This window comes from Lissotriton helveticus, chromosome 5_1 (assembly GCF_964261635.1).
Source record: "Lissotriton helveticus chromosome 5_1, aLisHel1.1, whole genome shotgun sequence".
Classification (NCBI taxonomy): domain Eukaryota; kingdom Metazoa; phylum Chordata; class Amphibia; order Caudata; family Salamandridae; genus Lissotriton; species Lissotriton helveticus.
The window spans coordinates 908,388,423-908,413,502 of record NC_136065.1 but is presented as its reverse complement, the minus strand read 5'-3'; the positions used below and the strand labels follow the sequence as shown (position 1 = coordinate 908,413,502).

At 46.7% G+C, this 25,080-nt stretch overlaps 1 protein-coding gene across 5 annotated transcripts in view; it reads left to right on the top strand.

Annotated features, from left to right (window-relative positions):
- KCNMA1 (potassium calcium-activated channel subfamily M alpha 1) overlaps positions 1-25,080 on the top strand; it is a 1,543,535-nt gene that overhangs the window by 772,957 nt on the left and 745,498 nt on the right. For all 5 annotated transcript variants that reach the window (XM_078643370.1, XM_078643368.1, XM_078643365.1 and 2 more), the window contains exons 4-5: positions 2,477-2,570; positions 12,356-12,467. In XM_078643370.1, coding sequence (XP_078499496.1) covers positions 2,477-2,570; positions 12,356-12,467 — 206 coding nt within the window. The remainder of the gene's footprint in view (positions 1-2,476; positions 2,571-12,355; positions 12,468-25,080) is intronic.

Here is a 25,080-nt window from a genome sequence, read left to right as displayed (position 1 = left end):
TGCGCACGTTATTGCGCTGGGACCTGGCTTCTTGATCTTCCACCTTCGCTTTCAGGGTTTCCAGTGTCTTTGCCATGGTTCCGCACGCTTTCGTAGTGTCCCTGGAGATATCCTCGACCGTTGAGATCCGTTGTTCAGCCTCCACCAATCGTTCCTCGTGGTTCTCCAGTTTCGCCGTCATGGCGTCCACCCTCAGGACGACGGCGTCCATCTTGGTGTTCATCTCCTGCAGGCTCTGCTGGATTGCACGCAGCACCGATTCCATGTTGGCACTGCCTTCCAGTTCCTGATCCCCTTCTGCGTCTGTGACAGTCACAGTTTTTTGCGTTTGTTTTCTGGTCTCAAAGGGCAGTTTTGATTGATTTTTATCCGGCTTCCCCATGCCGCTGGAAGCCACTGTTGGACTACTGAGGCGCTGCGTCGGACTGGCTGTGGCCTGGGGTACGATTGTAATTCGCTTACGCCTTGTTGGATTGCCTTGCGCCCCCACCGTCGCAGGTTTATTCATCGGGCCACTTCCTATTCATGCTGCCATCTGAAGTTGTGTCTACGATTGTCGCGGTGGCCTGGCACCTTACACAGTGTTTGTTCATGGATACCGTGTCGCGCCTGGCCAGGGTCCGTCGCTCCTATACTGCGCCTTTTGTGTCTGCGTCACCCCTTCCGGTGGATGTATGCACTGGCTGTCTTGTGTGGAGCTGTGTTTCACAGACCTCAATTTGTACTGAGGGGTTTAGCGCCAGAGCTGCGTTTCTGCCCCGTCGTCTTGCCACCTTCCCTGCAGTGTGTATCGCGCTGATGCGTGCACTGTAGCGCTCGCCTCTCACTGGTACATGTGGGTGCTTCACCACCTGTCCACCTTCCAGCCGTCTCCTCTCAGCTGTCTCGCACATACATATGTCTCTGCCAGTCTCTCGGGCACTTACTTATGATCACAGCAGGCTCGCAGCTCCGTTCACGGGTCTTTTGCTTGTGCGTGTCACCGTGGCCGCCATTTTGTTGGTCTTGGAACGCATCTCCTCCGCCGGTCCGGCACTCCGAGTTGGGGCCACTTCTGTCGTCGGCCCAGGCAGCGCGGTGTCTCCGTTTCAGCGGTGTGTTGGTATCGCCGCTCACAGTACGTGTTTGGGTCCGCTAGGTCCTGTACGACTCGGTGCTCTGAGTCTCGGTCGCCGCCATCTTGTCTCGCCGTGCAGCATCGTTTCGGTAATCGCCGTTTTTCTCCCTTTAGGTTTCCATCCGACCACTGCAGGTTTCGGTGTCTTAACACCACCACCTTCCGATTGCCAATTCACCGTTTGCAGCAGGTGGAGACGCAGTTGTGGGGGTATTGGGACCGTTTATCCCGCACCCGTCCGGCGGAGCTGACTTAAGCGCCAGCCATCCCGCAGTGCGCCCTCTAGCGCCCCCGAATGTGTTTTACTTTTTGCACTATTTTTGACTGACATGCATTTATCCATGGCTTTGCACAAGTATTTTACACTATTTTTGATTGACATACAATGCATCTCTATTTTTCCACAAGCATTTTACAGTGTTTGGTTAACAAAATGTACACATTTTTATATGCTTGCTTAACCCTTTACATTCTTCATTCCTATTGTGTTTTGAATGTTTGCTGCTTGCACCTTTCCCACCGCCACAATAAGCCTAACAGGGTCATTTAGGCATGGAGGGTGGCTCGCCAGCCCGTCAGGTCAGTAGAGGCTCTAGACCTGGGTCCCCTGACCAGACCCCTTGTTAAACTTAGAGATTTTTCTTGGTCAACCTTAGCAAACTTGTTAGTGGTGGTTTGTTACTGAAAAAGAAAATACTCAATGGCTCTGATGTGCTGGGAACTTTTTTCCCTGATCATGGTGCCACTAATGGATTTCCTTGCCAGGACCGCATGTTGGTCAAGGGCAGATAACCATAGTGATGGCCACTCTGTACTAAATAGGGTGAGATGATGGTAACGGTTGCCTGCTTACCCCGTGTCGGATGGTTCATGACGTTAACGGTTTAAACTGGCAAGGCCTGCTGGGGCTCTTCCGGCGTAAATTCAGTTCTTCAAATATCTCCAGGTAGATCAGGGGAACCCTGACTTCCCAGAAGCTCCAGGAAAGCTCTTGAGGTATTTGTCGCGTTTTGAAATTATATTACATAACATAACCTAGTCCCGGGACAGGGAGGGAGGCCGGGAAGCCGATTCTGTGTTAATTTGTTACAGAAGAAGCCAGAGAGACCATGTCAAGTTTTATAGATACCCACGAGGAATGCCTATCGGGGAGGCAGCAACAATGGTAAAATGTAATAGAAATAGTACAACAAGTGCACTACCTGGTAACAAAGTTACGGCTGACTTGAACCCCCATACTTTTGAAGTGGCAGCTTGATGGTGACAGCTTGTGGACAATTCAGTCTTTAAAGAGTACATGAATGTATCAAACACTGCATTGGTTTCATGTGCGCCTCTTTCTCTCCCTCTCTCTAACAGCGACATAGAATCCTGCCAGAATTTCTACCAAGACTTCACGCTACAGATAGACATGACTTTCAACATATTCTTCCTGCTGTACTTCGGCTTGCGAGTAAGTAGTCTACCTGTCAATTTAATGGAGATTGTTTGTAGGAGGGAGGGCAGGGGTTCTACCCATGCCCCAGGGGGACTGAACCCAAGCATCATGGCCACTAAGGCCTGCGGTGGCAGATTCCTGTGTGTTTGATAATGTGACCCATCACCCTTTTGAACTGGCCAATGTATAAAATTGTCTTTAATCTGACAGTAATGTGTCCATGACAAGCCTCTCTTTTGCCGCTAAAACATTATATATATATATATATCCAAGAAACAGCGTCTCTCTCCACACGCTCAGGAATTCTCCCAGCAAGGGATCACGCAGACACGGACCAGTTAAGTGCTTAAGTTCTTTATTTAGTGCAAGTTAGCCGCATGACGTTTCGGCTCAAAGGAGCCTTGTTCACATGACACATATACATATATACATATACATATATACACACATATATATTGTAAATAATATTGTATTACCATCAATGTAGATGTTTTAACAAAAGATATAAACAATATCAAGCATGACAACTTATCACCATAACCAATTACAGCCTCTCACATGGCGCTAGGTAGACATACATATGAACAAACATTTGAAAAGTCAACAGATACTACCTTGCATGCTGGCATGTTGCTTAATAATATTCTTTTTATCACAAGCATATCCACAAAAATAAAAAGATGATGGAAAAGAAAACATGCAGCCATCTAAATGACCACATGCTTGCAATATTAATGGTAAATTTAAAATATAAACAAACCATCACATATAATTTTAATAGAACAGCATGGTTGCTTGCAGTTATAACAGAAGTAGAAACCCTTGTTTAGCTTTAATACACATCACAGGAAAATATAATTTCTATTAGCGCACAGAACTGACCTGTGGATTTTGAATTGCTGTCATCAGAAGGTCCTGTTTACACGCACACGGACTACTAAAAAAAAAGAAGAAGAGGAAGAATGGATAGAGAAAAGCCCTGACAAATGCATTTGCAGACCAGTCCTGACACTGAGATGCATTTTTATTTTAGGCGGATGTGCCCATGTAAATAGATATAGCGCTGCCACAAACCGTGCAAGGCAGTTTTTGCAATACAAAAAAAACTATTATAAGAGATTATTTTACTCAAAAATGTTCTTTTTCCTTTCTGTTTGGAAGAAACAATAGAATGTATCAATGCGTTTCAGCTGCCGATATTGACACCTCAAATGGGGTGGAATCTGATGTGCAAAGGGAAAGTTGCCCCTTAGGACACTTTCCCCTTTGGGGAATCCTGTGTGCCAGCTTTAGGAGGAACAGGAAAAGGTGTAGAAAACTACCGCCTGTTCCCACATTGTGTTCCAAAATGTGAAACAAGAAGCGAAATCTGTTAATTTTTTTTAAACCAACACCTTTCTCTTCAATAAACACAAAGGCCCCTATTAGGATGGCGGGCGGACTTTGCCCGCCCGCCACCCTCACGGTACCAGGGACCACCCGCCATAAGGGCGGGGGTCCCGTGCCTGGCATTAGGATGCGCCCGCCACATTGGCGGGTGCATCCTGCATTCCTACCATAATAATAATTATTAACTGTTGTTGTGGTCGTCTCTAAATTAGCCAGACAGCGCAGCCTTGTGGCAAACTGTCACAAGAGCCAGTGTTGACAATTAAGTGCTGGTGCCAAGCACCGGAAACTACTGGCTCAAATTAAGCACTGCCTAAAATAGGTCCTTGCAGGCCTGCCACTGGAACGTTGAAGAGGGAAAGCCCAAATGCTGCTGGCCTCGTAGCAGCTTGCCTTCCCAGTGTAGGCCTGATTATAAGGTAGGTGAAACAGAACTGTCGGGTGAGATATTGCTCTACACACTTATGTCTGGCCCAGTATTCCAAAACCCAGATTTCGTAGGTGTAAGAACACCAAAGCGATTTCTATCCGAATAATCACTTTGGGATTGGGCCAGGCCGCTTGTCCCCATCTAATCAGCATGTAAGGCATGGAGGGAATCATTTAATGCTCCCCAGGCTTAATTTCTACCTCCCTCTGCCACCTTTCCCACACTCCGCCCATCACCTCTGCCCTGCACCAGCCCTTCACTCCCATATGCTTCCTGCTAAGAAGAGGTAATAAATGAGAGCATTAGTTTAAATAGAAAAGCCTATTAAATAGTAACTTGGATTTACGTGCGTGGATGCTGTCAGAAGCGGTATTGCTGGCTACACCGTATTCCTGCACATAAACCCGTATTACTAGTGATCAGGGCTTATAGTTGAGGGCTGGACCAGTGGGTAATATTGATTGTAAGCCTAGCACTTTCAGTGAAAGTGACTAATGCTGGCTGTCCAGCGTGATCATTTCTTGTAAAGCACAAGATAAAACAAGCATTTGCAATGCAATAGTTCACGCATTTATGAGACATTGAGCTATTGGCACTGTAAATGTCAATAGCTTAAATTCTCGCAAATGCGAGACCTATTGAATTGCAAAATGTGTTTATTTCCAAGTGCCCCATGCCACGCTTGCACTTAATGGAGGTGATTGCTAATTTTACCAAATTTCTGATACTTGCAAAAAAGAAACTGGATGCCAGCGAATTGAGCATAGTAAATTTTGAAGTTTTTATTAGCAAGGGACGAACTCTCTATTTCACATGTGAATTTGCACATAAGTAATACATTTATAACTACTAATCATTTCTACTATAAGATTTGCCTCGTTGTCCTGTAAAATGATTGACTAAATAATGTATATCATGCATTCTCTAGTATGAGCTGTGGAAATTGTCTGGTTAAGGTTACTATGGATTTTAGATCTATTGAAATGTTTTAATGGGTGTGTATTGAAGATTTTTCTAATTGTAAGATTTTAATTAATCATGCAATAAAATTATTATTATTACACTTAATAGAGGTCATGCCCCTTTCTTTAGACGAGCTGCATCTAAATAAAGGCATGTGGCCTCTATTAATTGCAAGTGCGGCATGGGGTGCTTGGAAACAAACCCAAAAACAATAATTGTAAAGCAAGAGGGCTCGCATTTGCGAGAGTTTAAGCTATTGTCATTTACAATGCCAAAAGCTCAAACTTTCCTAAATGCGAGACCTGTGGCATTGAAAAGAAGCGGCTGCCATTGTCCTGGCTGCTTGGAAAGCGGAATGTTGCTGCAAAGCACCTCGTGCCTTCAGTAAGATAAAACTCCCTAAAGAAAATAGTGCTTACAGACTAAATATCACAGACGGAGTAACAACAGACGTAAAAGGGCCAGTCCTCATGGGAGGTTACAAATGAAGACAAGGCGATAATAAGGAGGGACTAACAAGCTGTTTACCAAATCAAAAGCCAGCATTGACAAAGACATAAGCCAATGAAAAATATGAGCGGAGAGTGGGCGGGGCTTCAAGTGCTTACTGTAATACAATATGCCTCGCAGAGCAGCGCATGCGATGCCCAGGCTCGAAATCAAAAATCAATGACCCTCACATGCTGGGATTTTTCTCTTAGTACTTTGGGGGGATAGTTAAATTTTTCCTGTGTTGGACCACCATGCCTTACAGGAAAACAGCCTTAGAAAACCACCCTAAATAGGATAGGTGTTTGACTCTATGGATCCTATAGTTCTTAAGTGAGTCACCCAAAGCAAAGCTGTTTCCATCAGCGGACCCGGCTGGGCTCTGTTATAGCACATCTATTTTTTCTGGTGAGTTCCCTAGTATTGCCAACTTCTTTAGACTTTCATAGATAACACCATTGCTATATTTCCGGATATTTATGCAGGAGAATAGAGAGTGTATTGACGTTGATTGATCAAGTTCCAGCAGCTATACTGTTCATGAACTCGGTCTTAGTGGGGGTTGTATGACGTTTCAACGCATGCTTTTACCACGCATGCCTTTACAACGCAGGTATTACAATGCAAGTCGTTACAACGACTTGCGTTGTGGGGCGCTGGATAGTGGAATAGTTTAATTTTCTATTCCAACTCCAGTCCCCGTGGATAGTAGGGAAGGTCTTGGATAGTAAATTAAACTATTTCCTATCCGATGGGGCACTCCTGCGAAAGTCGTTGTAACGTCTTTCGTTGTAATTCCTGCGTTGTAATGGTAGTGCGTGGTAAAAGTTTTGTTGTAAACGATGTTCCCCCTTAGTGGGGTAAAGATCCTATGGGCCTCATTTATGAGGTTTTACTGTAGGGCAGCGCCGCAGGCCTTCCTGCTGCCTCCTGCTGCGCTGCCGTACGTAAAAGAAAAGGTCAGAATGCACTGTATCTATCAGATACAGCGCATTCCTGTCCTTTTCCCCTGCACCAGCGCACGACGAGCTGCCGTACGCCAATGCAGGCACCTTTGCGCTATGGTGCAAGGGTACCTGCATTGCGGGATGATTATTTCTGTGCAGGAAGGGAAACCTTCCTGCACAGAAACAATCAGAAGAGGCTTTTTCCTCTTTCTTGCAGCACACATAGAAAAAGGAAAAGTGAGACGAAATAAAGATATTTCTCCTTTTCCTGCCTCATACGTTTTTGGCGCTACCCCAGATTTACAATTTCTCGTAAATCTGGGGTAGTGTCAAAAAGCTATGGATGTTGCTTGGAAAGTCCCAGCAACACCCATTCCATGCCCCTTTAACGCAGAGAACTGCGTTAAACTGAGCCATATTTTCGATGCAGCATCAAGCCAAAAAAAGTGGCTTTGTGCTGCTACGTAAATATGGATACAAAAACACGATAATGCCTCACGAAAAATCAAACAAAAATAGGTCGGACAGATATTTCAATTATCTCTCCCAGCTCATTAATTATATTGGAACTAATCTCATGGTTTATCACTCACTAAATATTGCCTCACAACCAGTATTCACTATTTTAGCAAGTGTAGATTTTATTATCACTTTGCTTTTTCTTACTATATCTGTTTTTTATTCCGAACACATATAAGAATAACATTTACATATATACAGAGACATTTACATATATGTACAAACATTTATCATAGTAACCATATATATACAGCTTATTTGCACCGTAACTCATGATAGAAACACAAAGTTATAGCTTCACTTGTTGTTTCAAGTAGCCCATATGAATCAGAGCGGATGCTCTATCATAGATTTCAACCGAGCATTCCTTAAGCACAATATGACCTTTCAAAAGCAGTATTTAAGGTAAACGATTTTGTCCTTATGTTTTTACAACTGCTATTAAAATTATTGATGTTTTTCAACTTATTGGGTGTCTTCCATTGTATTGTCGACGCGTTTCAGCCCATCAACTTGCGGGCCTCATCAGGACTAGGGCTCCCGGTAACCAATTTTATATACAGAACCTCTAATAATGTTCATGTGGGCACCTCTTGTATGAGGACAATATTCCTACTAATGTTGGCCTTCTTTGAAATAGCCAAACCACTCGAGAGTGAAAACTCATTCGCGGGGCGAAGAGTAAACAAATAACTGCGCTCCAACTCTTCTAAATAACGTTCTCTCCCTTTTCGTCTTCAATATATCACTATAGGTGCTTGCTCGGTGCTTCCATCGGTCGACTGCACGCCATTAGCATTTTCCTCGCACACGAAAATATGGAGCCTGCTCCTGCGCCACCGAACTTCACAAAAAGTGATGTTCCGGCGGAACAAGGGGCCTCATAAATGAGTCCCTATAAGTTTTAGCCCTGTGGTACTTCCCAAAGCTAAAAGATGAAGACGTATAAATATTGGCATTTATAAAGAAAAACAAGGGGGGTGTGGTATCAAAGACAAGGACTTTATCAGTAGACAATTGGGGATATTTGAGACATAGGTGCTGCAATAATTGCATTAGTTAAACAGAGACAGTGGAAGGAATCAATAACCTGCGTGTTAGGAGGCAAGCAGGATCAGACATTAGGGACAGGACATTCCTTTTTTGAGAAGGGTGACATTTGGGTATTTCTTTGCCTGGGAGATCTCAGAGACAACTGTAGATTGGAAATCTGTGATCATGTACAGAGAAAAGCTCGGGTAGCTCAAAACTATGATTTATTGAGGGCAATTTCATTACTTAGGTGAGACCCAGTGCTTAATTTGTGAAACAGTCATTGCCAGGGCCCTTTACAGGAGGCCCCTGCAGCATGCATCACCCATTGCCCCTGCCAGTGCGGTCAATGAAAGTGCCAATACAACACCTAACCATCACACTCCTACAAGTGAGACAATTCGAATTATTCCAGGCCTCCAAAGCCATACATTTGACATGGATTGCAGATATTTACTTCAGTTAACAAACAACTGTTCTTGTGCTCATGTGTAAATTAGATAAGCAGCGCCACCATGTGTCAGACTGCCATAGGTGCTGCTTTTGCCAATTAGGTACCGGTGCCGAGCACCAGAACCACCAGCTCAAATTAAGGACTAGTGAGACCAACACACTAAAGAGCAAATGTAGGACATCACGTGCACAGGAGCCTGAGATCTGACCTTTTGCTTTGGATCAAACATATGCAGTCGGACTAGAATCAGGAACAAATTCACCCTGCAGTAGCTATTGTGTCAAAAAATCAAATTTATGTTAAACTCATGTTTTCTGTCGAAATGTTTGTTTTAGGATAGATATACAATTCATATTTTAATAGAAGTCATCACTGATGATGTGGAATTCACCCATAAATAACCACCAAGATAAAGACGAAATAGCTACTACTCTAAAATCCTCTGTTGGAAAAGCATTGTCCATTGGTTACTGGATTAGGTGAATAGTCCCCTGGAGTGACTGACCCTGAAGGTCCCCATTGGCTGACCCCCTTAATGGACATCTCTCAGGAAGACAATCTCATCATTTAAATGTGTGGCTATTCCTAATTCACACCAGAGTTAGCAATACTGGTAATACAATCTATAACCAGACATTTTGAAAATGGTGAGGAGTTATAGAGCCAACCCTTATAGGAGAAATTGCACTGCAGCAAGATATTTTTCAAAAGAAGTCAGAAAATAGATATTATAAAAATACTTATAGGGAGGGTCTAACACAGACAAGCCTTGGGAGTTGGATACGTAGTTGTATGCTGAAAATGAAAAATAATTCGAAGGTTCTTTTAAATAAAATGCAGAATTAGTGGTGAAGGATATAAGGGTTTTATTATGTGGTTCACTGTAAAATTCTTAAAGATAATTGACCCCTTGAGCTATTCTTAATAAAGATGATGTGCACTCACTGATCTGCTCCTTATGAATGAATATGCCATTTTGGGCAATGGAAATTGCAGTTTTTTTCATTTAGATTCAATAAATATTTTTATAGATGAACTTCAGTTGTACCATCACAAAACATTATTTCTGTCTGTCTTGGAAAGGGTTTTACAATTCCCTGTATTTCTTTATTGAAGCCAAGGCACACCTTAGTGTGACATTTCGCAGAATATCTGGTTCATACTGGCCAGGAGTATTTCTGAAGTATTAGTGAAGTAGTGTGGCTCACTGGTTAGAGGCGGCAGACCTGTAAGCAGAGAACGGCCCGGGACCAGGGTTCGATTCCCGGCGCGGCAGGTTTCTGGACCAGGGTCAGCGGACTCGATAATTCTCTCGCCTCGGTGCCCACTCTGATCAGCGATCACACTCGGCAACTCTGGGCATTAGCTTGCCTCATCTTCACTAACGGCCCCACCAGACCGCCGGGGATGCCTGGTCTCACCCTGGAGATACCCATTAAGGGACCATCTCTCAGGGAAGCCAGGAAGGGTTTCGCAGCGGTCGAAGCGCCTTGGGACCCTACGGGTAAGTAGTGCGCTATATAAATGCCTATACATTTACATTTACATTTGAAACAACTACAGTAGAGCCCCAAGTTGTACGCTGATCTGGTTCAAAGGGGGTTGCGGAGCATTAGAATCTCATTCATATTATAAGTTCCTGTCCACTCCAGAAACAACAATTGCTAATCATTTGAACAGGAGTCACCATTTCCATAATCTGTGAGATGTGAAGTTGACTAGCTAGTTTGCCTTATTTTCATGTACATACTTAAGGCCTGATTATGACTACAGTGGTCCGATGGAAAGCCGTAGCCATGGTGGCGGTGCGCACAATACCGCACCGGCAGTCTGACCGCCCTATTACAAGTTAGGTGGTCTGACCACCATGAGGCTGCTCCTACCGCAAGGGATCCACGATCCCTGGCAGTCTTGCAGCAGTCTGAGGCCTGTAATATGCTGCTGGCGGTGCCCCTGCAGCACCGCCAAGCATATTACGAGTTTCCTCATCTCCACAATTTTCATGGTGGTGAGCCCACCATGAAAACTGTGGCCATGAGGAACTTAAGGGGGCCCTACAGGGTGAGTGGTGCCTCAGGGCCATGGGACCTGTCTGCATGCACACCCAGTTCCTGCACGGCATGGACTTAACAGCCCATGCTGTGCAGGAACTTACTTTGGCGTTCCCATTGCAATGCATTTCTATGGCTCACCACCTGGGACCGCCAAAGCATTGCCTGCCAGAGCAGGAGAAAACTCCTACTCTGGCAGGCGGTGACAATACAGCTTTGGCGGTGTGGCAGCGGGGCTCTGGCATGGGACCCGCTGCCACACCGCCAAAGTCGTAAACAGGCCCTTAACATTCTGGATGCGAGCATCCCTAACAAATGCAGCTTGAAGAATTAAATGTGCTCTTTCTTTAAGCAAAAGGACTACAGAATTAGGCACATATTTAATTTTCTTTTCGCATTCAAGGTGACATGGCTCATACGAAGTTCTCCAGGAAATTCTTGTCACTCAATTTTTTAAACTTGTCATTAACGTCCTTAAAATCATGTCCTTGATTTTCTAGCTCTTAATCACACGCTCTGTAGTCTCATTACATGCTGTCACACCTATGAAGGTCACTGTATGCTCACAGTTCACATTCATAGTTAATATAATGCGTAACAAGCATTGGCAAAGATAATCGATCCAGATCATTGTTGGGGGAAGTATTTGGTAAGGTTTTGGTGACTCTGTGCATGTTGCCTCTAGCTTTTCTACAATGATAATCCAACAACGAAGCACCATGAAACAGTATGAAATCGGTATGAAGACTAGAAATAGGGGCCCTATGCTGATCAGACTACATCAGCAGAGTTATATTTTACCTTTAGAAAGAGTTTTATATGGGCAATTAATAAATAGCACCACTGTCTTTTTACTTAACGGCGATGCATTCAATGAGCAGGAACTTTCTAAACAACAAAACAGCCATAAACCAAAATAAAATGTCCGCGTGGAAGGAAAGTAAATTCAATAAAGATCACTCTCTGGCTGCAGTCTAATAAAAGGATTACTTGATGGCCCTGCCCTCAAAGATTCCATGGCTTGATGGACACACCATTCAAGCAATGACAATAATGAAAGAATCATGACAGCCATTGGCTGAGGGAGGCTCTCTGTTTGCCTTATTGCACATTCTTTTGAATAATTGATTACATGAAGTCTTTTAAAATGCTAAGGCTTCCTGAAGCAAAACCTAAGAAGTTGTTTTTTCCCTGAAATTGTGTTAAACATACAGATATGTCACTGATTCACGCAGAAGGTACTTCAGCATACAAGGGTTAACAACTGTGCATGCTGTATCAACACACCAAGGGTAACACTAGGTTTATCAATGGTCAGCCCTGAAAAGATATAGATTGATTGTGTTTTGACCCCACATTTGACATGGTTTAAAATTGGAAAATGCAAAGACCCGGAAATTGATGAGGCAAAAAAGGATGGAAGTGAACCCATTACATGTGGACATTGACTTTTTACCTGTGTGTTGCAGTAGTTAAATGCCTGTCACTTAACTGTGTTCCTCTCTTCTCTCCCTGTGCTCTCCCAGTTTATTGCTGCTAATGACAAGCTCTGGTTCTGGTTGGAAGTAAACTCTGTGGTTGATTTCTTCACTGTGCCCCCTGTGTTCGTCTCTGTCTACTTAAACAGAAGTTGGTTGGGTAAGTAAAATACAATGACCATGTTCTAACTACTGGGGGATATGGTACCTTTGGGCCCACCCCGTTCTGTTTACTATTGGCCAATACGTGGGGTGCTCGTGGGGTTGATTACACATAAAACTAAGCATGTAGGCATTTAAAGAGAAGTTTGCGTGATGGCAGCGGCATAAAGAGTCAATGTTGGTCTTATCACTTGAGTAGAAAAGCTAGTACTGCAAGGCCTGAGTGGGTCAAGACAAAGCGGCTCTGGCTCTGCGTGGACTATACCGAGACCAAATGCCTCTGCTGACATTCGATGTGAACAAAGCAAGTGAGTATTGCTTCTTGGAGGCTGCAGTCATTTTTTTTTTTTTTTTGAAAATAGTTTTTATTGCAGTCATGCCAAAACAGGCCAAATCACAAGTATACATCACAGTTACAATGAGCCGTTACGTAATAGTTCCTGATGCCTCATACACAGCCTGCGTGCCCACAACCCGGGGGTTGGGCGGCAATAAGTTCGCGGCTCCCCCATGCCTGACGCTAAAGGTGCAGGAGTAGTTAGCTACAGGAGTATGTGCATGACTACTTTTTATGCCTCATCTAACCAACGCGATGAGCCCCAACCCCCACCCCCTGAGCTAAACCGGTGACCTCCCCCAGCCCCACCTCCCCCCCCACCACCTGTCTAAGGGCCCTGGCAGCGGTCGTTCCCACGTTTCCAGTGTGCGTTCTTTGTCGACCATGTGTTCCTGCTGCCCCTGGGTCATCAGCTTGCCCCTTCCACCCTTTCCGCATCAGGGGCCTCCTCCATCTCGTCCTCCTCGCTATCTTTAAGGGCCTGTACCATCACTTCCCATGAAGTCGCTGCCTCAGTCGCCGCCTGGCTTGTGGTCCTGCGCGCTAGCTGGTACCTGTGTGTGCTGTCGGCGATCGCCCATTTCAGAAATTCTTGCAGCCACCGCCTGGGAGTCGGAGCCACCCTCGCCTTCCAGTGCTTAGTGATCTCTCTTTTAGCCACCATCAATCCCATATCTATAAACTTGCTTGTGAGTTTGTTTTTGGGGGTATGAGGGAACCAATGCAAGAGACACTCCGCCGGGCCAAAAGCGATGGTCCTGTCAGTAACCTCGTTCAACACGTCACCTATGGCCTGCCAATATTCCCGAAGGGCCGGGCACGCCCACAACATATGCACCAATTCAACCCCCTCTTCCGGACAACGAGGGCAGGTCGCCTCTATCGTTCCAAAATACCTCCTAATCCTCCCCGGGGTCATATACGCCCTATGCAGAATATAGAAGTGGATAAGTTGGACTTGGAGGCTACAGTCATGCTATGAGATTGTGGTCCACAGATCCTAAATCCAAGGCCTCAAAAGTGCAGCGCACTGCCTGATGCTAATCGTGTTACTCTTTAAGTGTACTATATACAGTTTAATTGATTTTACACTTGCTTTTGTTTGTGTTTATAATTGTATAGATAACGTAATTGGTTAAAGGTGAGAGACGAAGAAGATACCGTTTGATTGTGTGTAGCCCGCTGTCAAGGGCTATCCTGGGTGTTAATGACTCTGATTCCAAGTTATAGACCCGAGCCACAGGAGAAGGCCTTCAGCAACCTGTATAGCCTGAAGCAGGAGGCCTACAAGCCTAGTAGAACATTCCACCCACTAAGGGTACAATGTTCTAAAATAAAAAAGGAGAAACATGAAGACAAACATTGGAATGTTGAAGCTCCAGGCTTATACCTGCCATTATAAGCTTGGAGCTACTTCATTGCCTTCAATGGAGCTCTCAATAGTCCAATGTTCGAATTATTTTTATATCACCTCTGTGTCATAAATGAACATCAATCTGCTTGCTCCTTTGCTATTTGACCGAATGAGTGAATAGATGAATGATCACTACCCAAAGGGAGCTCTTGCACTATTATATAAGCAATGCGACAGACAAATTAAAGTGATCTTGTACACACCAGGTCTTAATTTGCTAAGCCTCTACAAGAGGCACTATACTACCATGATAAATTGAACGCCAATTCCCAAAATCATCAGTAAACTTACATTTTTACATAGGTGCACAAATAGCTTGTTTTACAAGTGTAAGCTCAGTTTTAACCACCCCTGTCCCTTCAAGACTCTTCAGGGAAGCAACTTGGGATTACTGCTTCAGTCATTTCACAAACATGAATCTTAAGGGTTCTTACTTGGATTATTTGGGATTCTTTGTCATCCAAAGGGAAGTAATTATATCACATTTTGGCCACCAAATAGCCTTCAAGTTTTCTCAGACAGATTGTCATTTAGGCAAGTTAAGAAAGGTCATGCTCCACTATTCTACCAGGCAAAGGGGAGAGACCGAGTAAAGACGTTTGTACAGTGCCTCATTGTAAATGTAAGTGTCTCTTGGCACTCAGTGTCATCGTGGTAGAAAAAAAGATTCAAAGAGTGTGATAGGCTTGTTGTTTTAGTACCTTCCTGAATGTTAAATCATTGTTTCCCAAACTTCAGTTATCCACTTATTTGGTCATGATGACAGCAAGTGGTGCCCAGGAGAGTAGCTGCGAGCTTGCCAGCAAATATTTAATATAGCTCTGGACTTTATGGTGGACAGAATAGTTTTGGACAGAGACATGAGGCCTCATTAGGCCCTTGCAGGTAGATTTGTATGTGCCTAGAATATCCTAAATATTAAGGAAATTAACTCTTAGAAGTGGGGGCCATGAATCTCAGTGGTTTCTGGCACAAAACCAGACACCCATAATGCTTCTTTAAGGGTGGCCTAGATAAGTCTTTGACTATGAAGTCATGGACAGCTCGATCACACATAACAGAAGTTCTTATCTCCTGTTGTGGTTGGTTCAATAACTGTAAAATAGCCCAATATGTTAATGGGAGGGTGTGAGCCTGGTGAAGGTGGATTGTGAAAGAAGTTGCCATCTGCCTTTGAAGGGAAGTCTTACATTTGCTGAAATGGCACTTATGGGGGGTTATTGTTCTTCAATATGTTGTTTGAAAAGACATATTCTTAAGTCATTCACCTTGGGAGCGGTGAGTTGGTCTTAGTCAAAATACCATTTCTGAGACAAAATACATGCCTAGTGCAGGATCTGGGAATAAGGATTAGTACATCTCATATAAATTAACATTCTTGAATGGATCACTGTCATAGTCAGTACATTTCCCAGTCTATCCAACACATTTGGCCATTAAATATGTGTGTCAGGTTGTGCTAACGTTGGCTACAGCATCCAACAGAAGCATTGCTTTTTTTCGACTCTCAGTATCCCCACCAATGACCACAAACAAAAGATATGAGGGCCAGTCGTAGAAGCGTTGACACGGGAATGGGATGAGAGAGAAAACAGAGATACAGGATTCCTCACTCGTCACTATGGGGGTCAAGGAGGTCTTCCGTCTTCCAATTGTAGTGGATCACTACAAAATAAGAGATGTCTTAAGTAAATAGTCATCACTCAATCAATCAATCAATCAATTAGGGTTTTGTAAACAGCACTACTCACCTGTTAGGGTCTCAAGGCGCTGAGGGGTGGGTGTACACAGCTCAGTTGTGGTCATTTGAAAAGCCAGGTCTTGAGGTCTTTGATTAATTGGTACAGTGTCGGGCTTCACCAGAGGCAAGGGGGGGAGATCATTCCAGGTCTTTGCTGCAAGGTAGGAAAAGGACCTTCCATCTGCTCTGGTCCTGTAGAAATGTGGGATGGTGGCTAGGGAGATGTTGGCTGAGTGGAGGTTTCTATTGGGGGCATGGAAGGTGATGCGTTTGTTGAGGTATTGGGGTCTGGCGTTGTGAAGGGCCTTGTAGACATGTGTGAGCATAGTCATAGTATACTGAATGTAATTTTATTATTATTATTATTATTCATTTTATTTGTATAGCGCAACAGCTACCCACAAAGGCTTTCCCGGCGCATTTAGAAGATGAATAATTCTGCTACGGACAAAGACCAGCTTAGATGTTGAACAGCCAGGTCTTTAGGGCTTTCCTGAAGCTCATGTAAATATATACAACTTTGAAGTTTCTCTGATTGACCAGGTCTCTATACAGGGGAAGGAAACTGGAGATTTGTTAAAACTCAAGCTTTATTACTATACACTCTTTAACAAAAGTAGAGCAGTTATATTCGGCTTCTTAGAAACTTGTACACATTATTGATGAAAATATATACATTTAAAATTGTCTTTTAGAAACATATACAATCCCAGTCTTAAGTGTTCAAAATAAGTGTGCACATAATAGTTAAAAGTTAATTTTCAACAATACACAATTTCAGGATACTTCTCTGTAATCCAAAGTTTCCATGAAACAATCCTTTAGGAAGCAATAGGTCTTGGTACTTTAAATCTGATAAATAATTAGCGAGGTTCTAGGCAACACTATGACATGATTTTGTAGCAAAGGTCGCATGTATCATGAGCAAGTTATACATGACGATCCAAGATTGCCACCATCTCGCTAAATTTCGGAAAGATCATAGCTTACAGGGCCTGTTTGTTCACTGCCAATGCACTGCCTCAAAGTGTACCTGCGCACATGCAGACTAAATCCAGTCAGTGTCAGCATTCTGTGATGACCGCCGCCCTTTCCTTCTCTGAAATGCACCCAGGGTGAGTGGCTACAAAGTACTGCTTCCTCAAACACAGACCAGACTAAGAGGGTAGCAGTACCTCCAGCACCGCTTCCTGACAATATATTATACAATAATTTGTATAACAATCTCTAACCGTCACATGTGTGTAGTGAAATGCATAGTTTAAATATAAGATTTATTTTGCCAGTGTCAATGTCAACACTATTTTGTATGTGATATATAAGGAGGGAGAGTGAGTGAGTGAGTGTGTGTGAGTGTGTGTAAGGATTGGGCCTAATAAATTGCCATCCACCCTCTTCTACAATATGACTGTGTCCATGCTTACAGGTTGATTTTAATGCTGTGGTCTTCCTTGACCACCCCCTTGTGTCAAGGTGTGAGTACTTGGAATGCGGAGAGGAAGTAAAGAGTTTAAATGATGCATTAGTACCACTTTGGCATGAAACTGTAAGGTGTCCACATTTGTTACTTGAACACAAAACTTCGGCAACATCATGATGGGATGATGGACAGAACACTCATGTCCAAAATGCTAGTGCCAAGAAGCATATGTTAGACATTCTGCTAGATATGACACAGAGATAGTCTAGGAGCTACATAGTGTCAAAAAATCTTCCTTGGACAAGCACTAAAAGGGGTCACTTAGGACCCCTAGGATCTCCTTTACCACTTGCTACCCTATAGGCAGCCTGATTTAGTTTGAAGGCCCTGGTATTCCTTTATAACACTGGGGAGTCTACTCGATGGTCAGAGAGATGCTACTGCGCCTCTACATTTTTAAAGTTACCTCCTATACTTGGTTTGTCTTTTTATTTGGACTGAGCCATGCCGCTGGCAAGGCAGGAGAATCTAAATGGGTCTCACAATCTGCTCCGCGGAACAAGAGAGTGCAAAATGAAAGAAGTGGTAGAACCTTTAGAGGAGAATGTGGAAAGTATCAAAGTGCCATTAGAAGCAAAGTACACAAAGCAGAAGAGAAAGAAGATGATAAATGAAGAAATCTTAAAGGCAAAGTAATTCCAAAGTGAAATACAAACACTTGCACTTTAAGATATTTCACTTCTAGAAGATATAGAAATGTCCCCTACGATCCCTCGAGGACTGCAAACCTTCAGGACTGAATCAGAGGCTACACAAACCATAATACCTGAAGAACCAAGAAGATACTGAGAAATAGTGACAGGTTTGCAACCTCAAAAGCAGATGGCATCTTCAAACCATTATTTAGGAATTATATTTATCGGTTAATTTGAGAAGATCATTTCACATGTAACTCTGCTGATCATTGCACCACTTTGTAGCATTGGCTGAGCTGGGTAAGTCCAACACACAGTGCCAGATCTGGACTGGAAACCAAAATCAGCGTTGGCTAAAATGTCTAAATCAGCCAAAGGTATAACTAGAATTGGGCCATGGGCGGCATGGTTGGGTCATGGCAACTAACTCTGCTCTGAAAGCAGCCCCATAGCCAGCAGTCTACTGGGGAAATGACAGAGTGTCAGAATGGCCGGTGTGGACTTGCATGGTGTTGTCTCTTCCACCCTTTCAGTCACTGAAGAATATCAGTGAAACTCTCAGATTTCAGTCTTGGTGTCATAGTGTATCTCGGAATCACATCTGCATCAGAGCATCATAAAGAACAGAACTTGACTGCCTGCCAGGTCCTCCCGCTGCCTGCCTGCCTGGTCCCCCTGCTGCCGGCTGCCTGACCCCCGACCCTGCCATAGCACGGTCCCCGGGGGCCAGGTCACCCTGCTGCCGGTCTAACCCCTGCCCCTGCCTCCTGGCCGCCGCCTGCTAGGGTCAGCCCTCAGGCCTCCCCCCTCGCCGCTCCGCCGCTTTTCCCGCCTCTTTTTCCGCCGCCACCCCTCCTCCTCCCGCCGTTCTCTTCCCTCCCTCCCTCCCCGCCGCTGCCCCCCTGCGGTACGCCCCCCTCCTTTGCCCGACCCTCATTCGCCTCCCCGCTCCCGCCTCCCAGCTGCCCCTCCCTCGCTCCACCCCCCCACTACGCCATTTATGGCGGAGTCCACACGTACGCGCAGCGTGCACGCGCAGCGTGCACGCGCAGCGGGCGCGCCCTAAGCGCGCCAAAGGCGCGCCAAAGGCAAGCCCGTCTGCGCCCGTCCCCGCCTGGACCGCGCCCAGTGCCAGGACCCCTGGCCCCCACCGATGGAAGCCGACCCGACGGACCTACGACGCCACCGAACTCAACGCACTCAACACCGGCCGAACCCCGGGCTGCTACCGAGCCACACCGAGACGTACCCACGGACCCTTCAGCTGCCACTCCTGCAAGTTCACCTGCAACCGGATCCACACCACACCAGCACCCACCAAGCCGAACTCCAGCTGCACCCACCTGAAATGCATCCTGCTCAACACCCGCTCCGTCCACAGACACGCCGTCGAGCTCTGGAACCTGCTCGACACCACAGCCCCAGACGTCCCCTTCCTCACGGAAACCTGGATGAACGCCTCCTCAGCGCCCGACATCGCCATCGCCATCCCGGACGGCTACAAGATCATCCGGAGGGACCGCATCAACCAGACAGGAGGAGGCATCGCCATCATCCACAGGAACACCATCCGCATCACGACCAACACCGACGACACCCTCGCACCCGCCGAACACCTGCACTTCCAGATCCACGCCAACCCCAAGACCACCCTCAGAGGCACCCTCATCTACAGACCTCCGGGACCACGCACACAATTCAGCGAAGACATCGCCGACTTCATCAGCCCACACGCCCTCCCCTCCGCCGACTACATCCTCCTCGGGGACCTCAACTTCCACCTGGAGAACAACAACGACCGCAACACCACCACCCTGCTGGACAACCTCGCCAACCTCGGACTCAAGCAACTGGTGACCACCCCCACCCACTACGCCGGACACACACTCGACCCGGTCTTCTCTTCCAGCAAGGACATCGCCTTCAGCCACGCCAAGGGACTCCACTGGACGGACCACAGCTGCGTCCACTTCAGCTTCAGAAGGACCACGTTCCACCATCACCAGCAACAGGTCCCCCGCAGAAGCTGGAACAAGATCACTGCAGACCAGCTCGCTACTTCACTGAGCAAGAACCCTCCCACCAGCACAATGAACCCCAGCCAAGAGGCCACCATCCTCACGAAATGGATCAGCGACTGCGCAGACGACCTCGCCCCTCTGAAGACCCCGCCGAGCAGACCCGGCAGCAAGAAAGCCCCATGGTTTAACGACGAACTCAAGAGCTCCAAGAAGAACTGCAGAGCACGCGAGAAAACCTGGCGCAGAGACCCAACACCGGACAACATGACTGCCCTCAAGCTCGCCACCCGAAAACACCACCAACTGATCCACGCCACCAAGAAACCCGCATTCAAGGAACGACTGGACAACAACGCACACAACAGCAAGGAACTCTTCAACATCGTGAAAGAGCTCTCCAACCCCAACGCCGGAAACAACGACATCACCCCTTCGCAAGACCTCTGCAACTCCCTCGCCTCCTACTTCCACAACAAGATCGTGGACATACACAACAGCTTCAGCACTCAACCGACGCACGCCACGACCGAACCACCACTCCCCACCACCACCCTCCGCGCCTGGACCCCGATCAGCACCAAAGACACCATCCGCACGATGAACTCCATCCACTCCGGATCTCCGACCGACCCCTGCCCTCACCACGTCTTCAACAAGGCCGACGCTGTCATCGCACGCCACCTGCGGGACATCATCAACACCTCCTTCGACACCGCCACTTTCCCGGAGAGCTGGAAGCACGCCGAACTCAGCGCTCTACTTAAGAAACCATCAGCCGACCCCACCGACCTCAAGAACTACCGCCCTATCTCGCTTCTCCCGTTTCCGGCAAAAGTCATCGAGAAGACCGTCAACAAGCAACTGGCCGCCTTCCTCGAGACGAACGGCTCCCTCGACCTCTCGCAGTCTGGCTTCCGGGCCAACCACAGCACCGAGACCGCCCTGATCGCAGCCACCGATGACATCCGAGCCCTGCTCGACAACGGAGAAACAGCGGCCCTCATCCTCCTGGACCTCTCCGCGGCCTTCGACACTGTCTGCCACCGTACCCTAGTGCAGCGCCTCAGCAACGTCGGAATCCAGGAGAAGGCACTGGAGTGGATCATCTCCTTCCTCGCCGGAAGGACACAGAGAGTCCGCCTCCCCCCGTTCAGATCGGAGGTCACCGAAGTCATCTGCGGCGTTCCTCAAGGCTCCTCGCTCAGCCCAACACTCTTCAACGTCTACATGAGCCCCCTCGCAGCCATCGCACACCAGCACAACCTCAACATCATCTCCTACGCCGACGACACCCAGCTGATCCTCTCCCTCACCAACGACCCCGCCACCGCCAGAGCCAACCTGCACGAAGGGATGACAGACGTAGCCAAATGGATGTCGAACAGCCGCCTGAAACTGAACTCGGACAAGACGGAAGTCCTCATCCTGGGATCATCACCATCCGCCTGGGACGACTCCTGGTGGCCCCCCGCCTTGGGCAGCGCACCCAAACCCACAGACCACGCTCGCAACCTGGGCTTTATCCTGGACTCCTCCCTCTCCATGACCAGACAAGTCAACGCCGTCTCCTCGTCGTGCTTCAACATCCTGCGCATGCTACGTAAGATCTTCCGATGGATCCCCACCGAGACCAGGAAGACGTCACCCAGGCCCTCGTCACCAGCCGTCTGGACTACGGTAACTCACTCTACGCCGGAACCACAGCCAAACTCCAGAAGAGACTCCAGCGGATCCAGAACACCTCAGCACGACTCATCCTGGACATCCCCCGCCGCAGCCACATCTCCGGACACCTGAGAGACCTACACTGGCTCCCGGTCAACAAGAGAATCACCTTCCGGCTCCTCACCCACGCACACAAAGCCCTACACAACCAAGGCCCAGGATACCTCAGCAGCCGCCTCAACTTCTACGCTCCCAAACGCCAGCTTCGATCGACCAGCCACGCCCTCGCCGCCGTCCCCCGCATCCGAAGAGCCACCACAGGAGGAAGGTCCTTCTCCTACCTGGCCGCCAAGACTTGGAACTCCCTTCCGACCCACCTCCGCCTGACCCAGGACCACCTCGCCTTCAGGAAGCAGCTCAAGACCTGGCTGTTCGAGCAGTAGCGGACCCCCTCCCCCCAGCGCCTTGAGACCCTCCGGGTGAGTAGTGCGCTATATAAATGCTTGATTGATTGATTGATTGATTGATTGATTGATTGATTGATTGAACTTGTGTAGACTGTTACCATCAGCGAAGCCAACAACATGGCCATCAATTCGGGCTAGCAGCTGCTACTCCATCCTTGACCTTTCCTACCCCTAACACTGCTACTGCTATCCCTGATCTCAGGGGTCTTGAAGGCATTGTCAGGAACAGAATGTAAACAATACTCTAAAAACCCTATTCATTTGTTGTAGTTCCACTCTGTGGGCCTCATTTATGAGGTTTTACCATAGGGCAGCGCCACATACCTCCCTGCTGCGCTGCCCTACAGTAAAAGAAAAGGGCAGGAATGTGTTGTATCAATGAGATACAGCGCACTCCTGTCCTTTTCCCCTGTGCCACGCACATTGGGCCGCTGTGCGCCAACACAGGCACCTTTGCACCATGATGCAAGGGTGCCTGTGTTGCGGCGATGAGTGTTTTTGTGCAGGAAAGGAAACCTTCCTGCACAAAAACAATCACAAGAGGCTTTTTCCTTTTTCTATGTGTGCTGCATTCTGTAACACACATAGAAAAAGGAAAATCGAGGAGAAATAAAGATATTTCTCCTCGGTGTGCCATTCTTACGCCTCCCCAGAGGAAGCATAGTTTGTGGCGCTGCCTCAAATTTACGATTTTGCATAAATCTGGGGCAGTGTCAAAAAGGCTTGGATGTTGTTGGGAACGCCCCCAGCAACACCCATGGAACGCCCCTTTAACGCAGAAAACTGTGTTAAAGGGAGCCATATTTATGAGGTAGAATTAAGCCATAAAAAAGGCTTTGTGGTGCCTCGTAAATATGGAGCAGGCTCCTGCGCCACAGTATGCCACAAAAAGTGACGTCTTGCGTCGCAAGGGGCCTCCTAAAAAAGGCCCTGTGTCCTTACTCTAGGCAGTGCTAAATCTGTTAAAAAAAGTGGAGGGTTTCAAAGGTTTTCTAAGGAACCCATTGCTGGGGGATGGGGGCACATCCCAGGGATGCTGAATACCAAAGCTGCCTAGTCTTGATTCCACCTCAGGCCTCTTTCTTCTACCGCCTTCCACTCCAGACTTTTTATCTCCGTCTTGCAGGTTCATTCTTAATTTCTCCCTTTACCACTGATTTTCTATCTTTCCCTGTCTCCTTCTTTCTCCCTTTTCTCCCTTTCTCTCTCTTGCTCAGAGTGAAAGCTTCATGATGAAAAATAATTCCACCCCACAACATTTAGTGCATTGCCCACCACCCGCAAAGGCCGGCACAAATTAATAAATGGCCTAGACCCTCAGCAGCAACAGTTGGTTGTCTATGGGCGACTAGTAAAACAAGGTTTCAACCTTTTGATGTCTTGAGGGTACCAAAGGGGGCCTGATGTCACTTCTGGTACCACTGAAATTATTGTGAATTCCCTCCCATGGTTAGCTTCATCGAATGTCTCTTAATTATATGAGAGCATCATGGCCTGTCTCCCCGCTACATAGTAGAGCACCACCAGTCCCAAGCTGAGTTATCGCTGGAATTCTAAATTAAATGAAAACATCAATGAGTGTCCAGGGAAATAAATAAACCATAAAACTGCACGCGCATACTTTGAAGCACTGCACCAGGTCACAGAGCAGCAGAGCTTTCAAACAGTGCCGGCCCCTTTTATGCTGTGACAGCACAGTCCCTCTAAGTGCCTCACCATGGCTCTGTTGATCATAAAACAGGATAACGTAAATTGAGCACATATTGATTTGGTCACAAGATTTATTGGCCCTGCGGAGCAATATTGATGAAGTGTGTAACCAGGCGTCCAAAGCCACTGGAGAGGGGCCACAGCCAATATTAGAACTGAAACCTCCTGGAAGCTTATATAATGCATCATCTACATTTATTATAATTAATTCCTGCTCTTAATATTCAAGGAAATGCTAATTTGTGTGCTCTTATGTCTTATCTATATTATATAGCATGTCCCCAAGTAGCGGCTGGCCGGGAATGAGGGTGGAGGCGCGGGGTGTTGTTAGGGGGGACAAAATAAAGATAAAAATTACCACTTATGTCTTCCCCCAGCCACGTCTCTCCTCCACTTATCCGGTGCGTGTGGGAGCCAGGAAGCACTCAGGCTCCCCATAGCCACTCCCAACATTGCAATGCAGCATTGTGATTGGTCTGAGCACTGTGGATCGGCGATCAGAAGGGGACTGGGGGCCTGGGCGTGTTCCCAAACAGGCTGTATAATGCAGCCTGGTGGGGAACAGGCAAAGTGCGCATGACTGTTTGGCCGGGTCAAGACGGCCGGCCAAGCAGTTATGCACACTTGGAGTGTGCAAACCTCTCCTCCCCCTGTGCCTCCAGCCCCACCCCGCCCTAACTCAAACCCGAACCTACAAAAAATAAAATGATAATAACTATGTTAATATCATTTTATTTTTCCTCTAGCTTAGCGGAGGAGCGGCCCCTGATATACTAATGTATTGAGAGTCACATGCCCCAGCTGGCGAGAAAGAATGTGATACTTTATCAGTTCTAGTTGAGGAGTCTGGAATTAGGATTCGAACCCAAGATAGATGCCGCAACCATCTCAATAACTCACTGCATGTAACTACAGATCGGGGACTTGCTAACTCCAGATTGCATCATTTGAGGATTACACAGATTGAGAAGGTTCCGAATGAATCAGCTGCTTTGATTGAAGGGTTGCCTTCCAAGTCCTGTCCATATTGCATGGTTTGAGGGCTCCTGAAAAGGAAGCACCCATAGACTGGGTTCACAATGAATATGTGAGCCCCACCTCCGAGGCAGGATGGGGATACCTAAGAGCAAGGCCAGTTAAA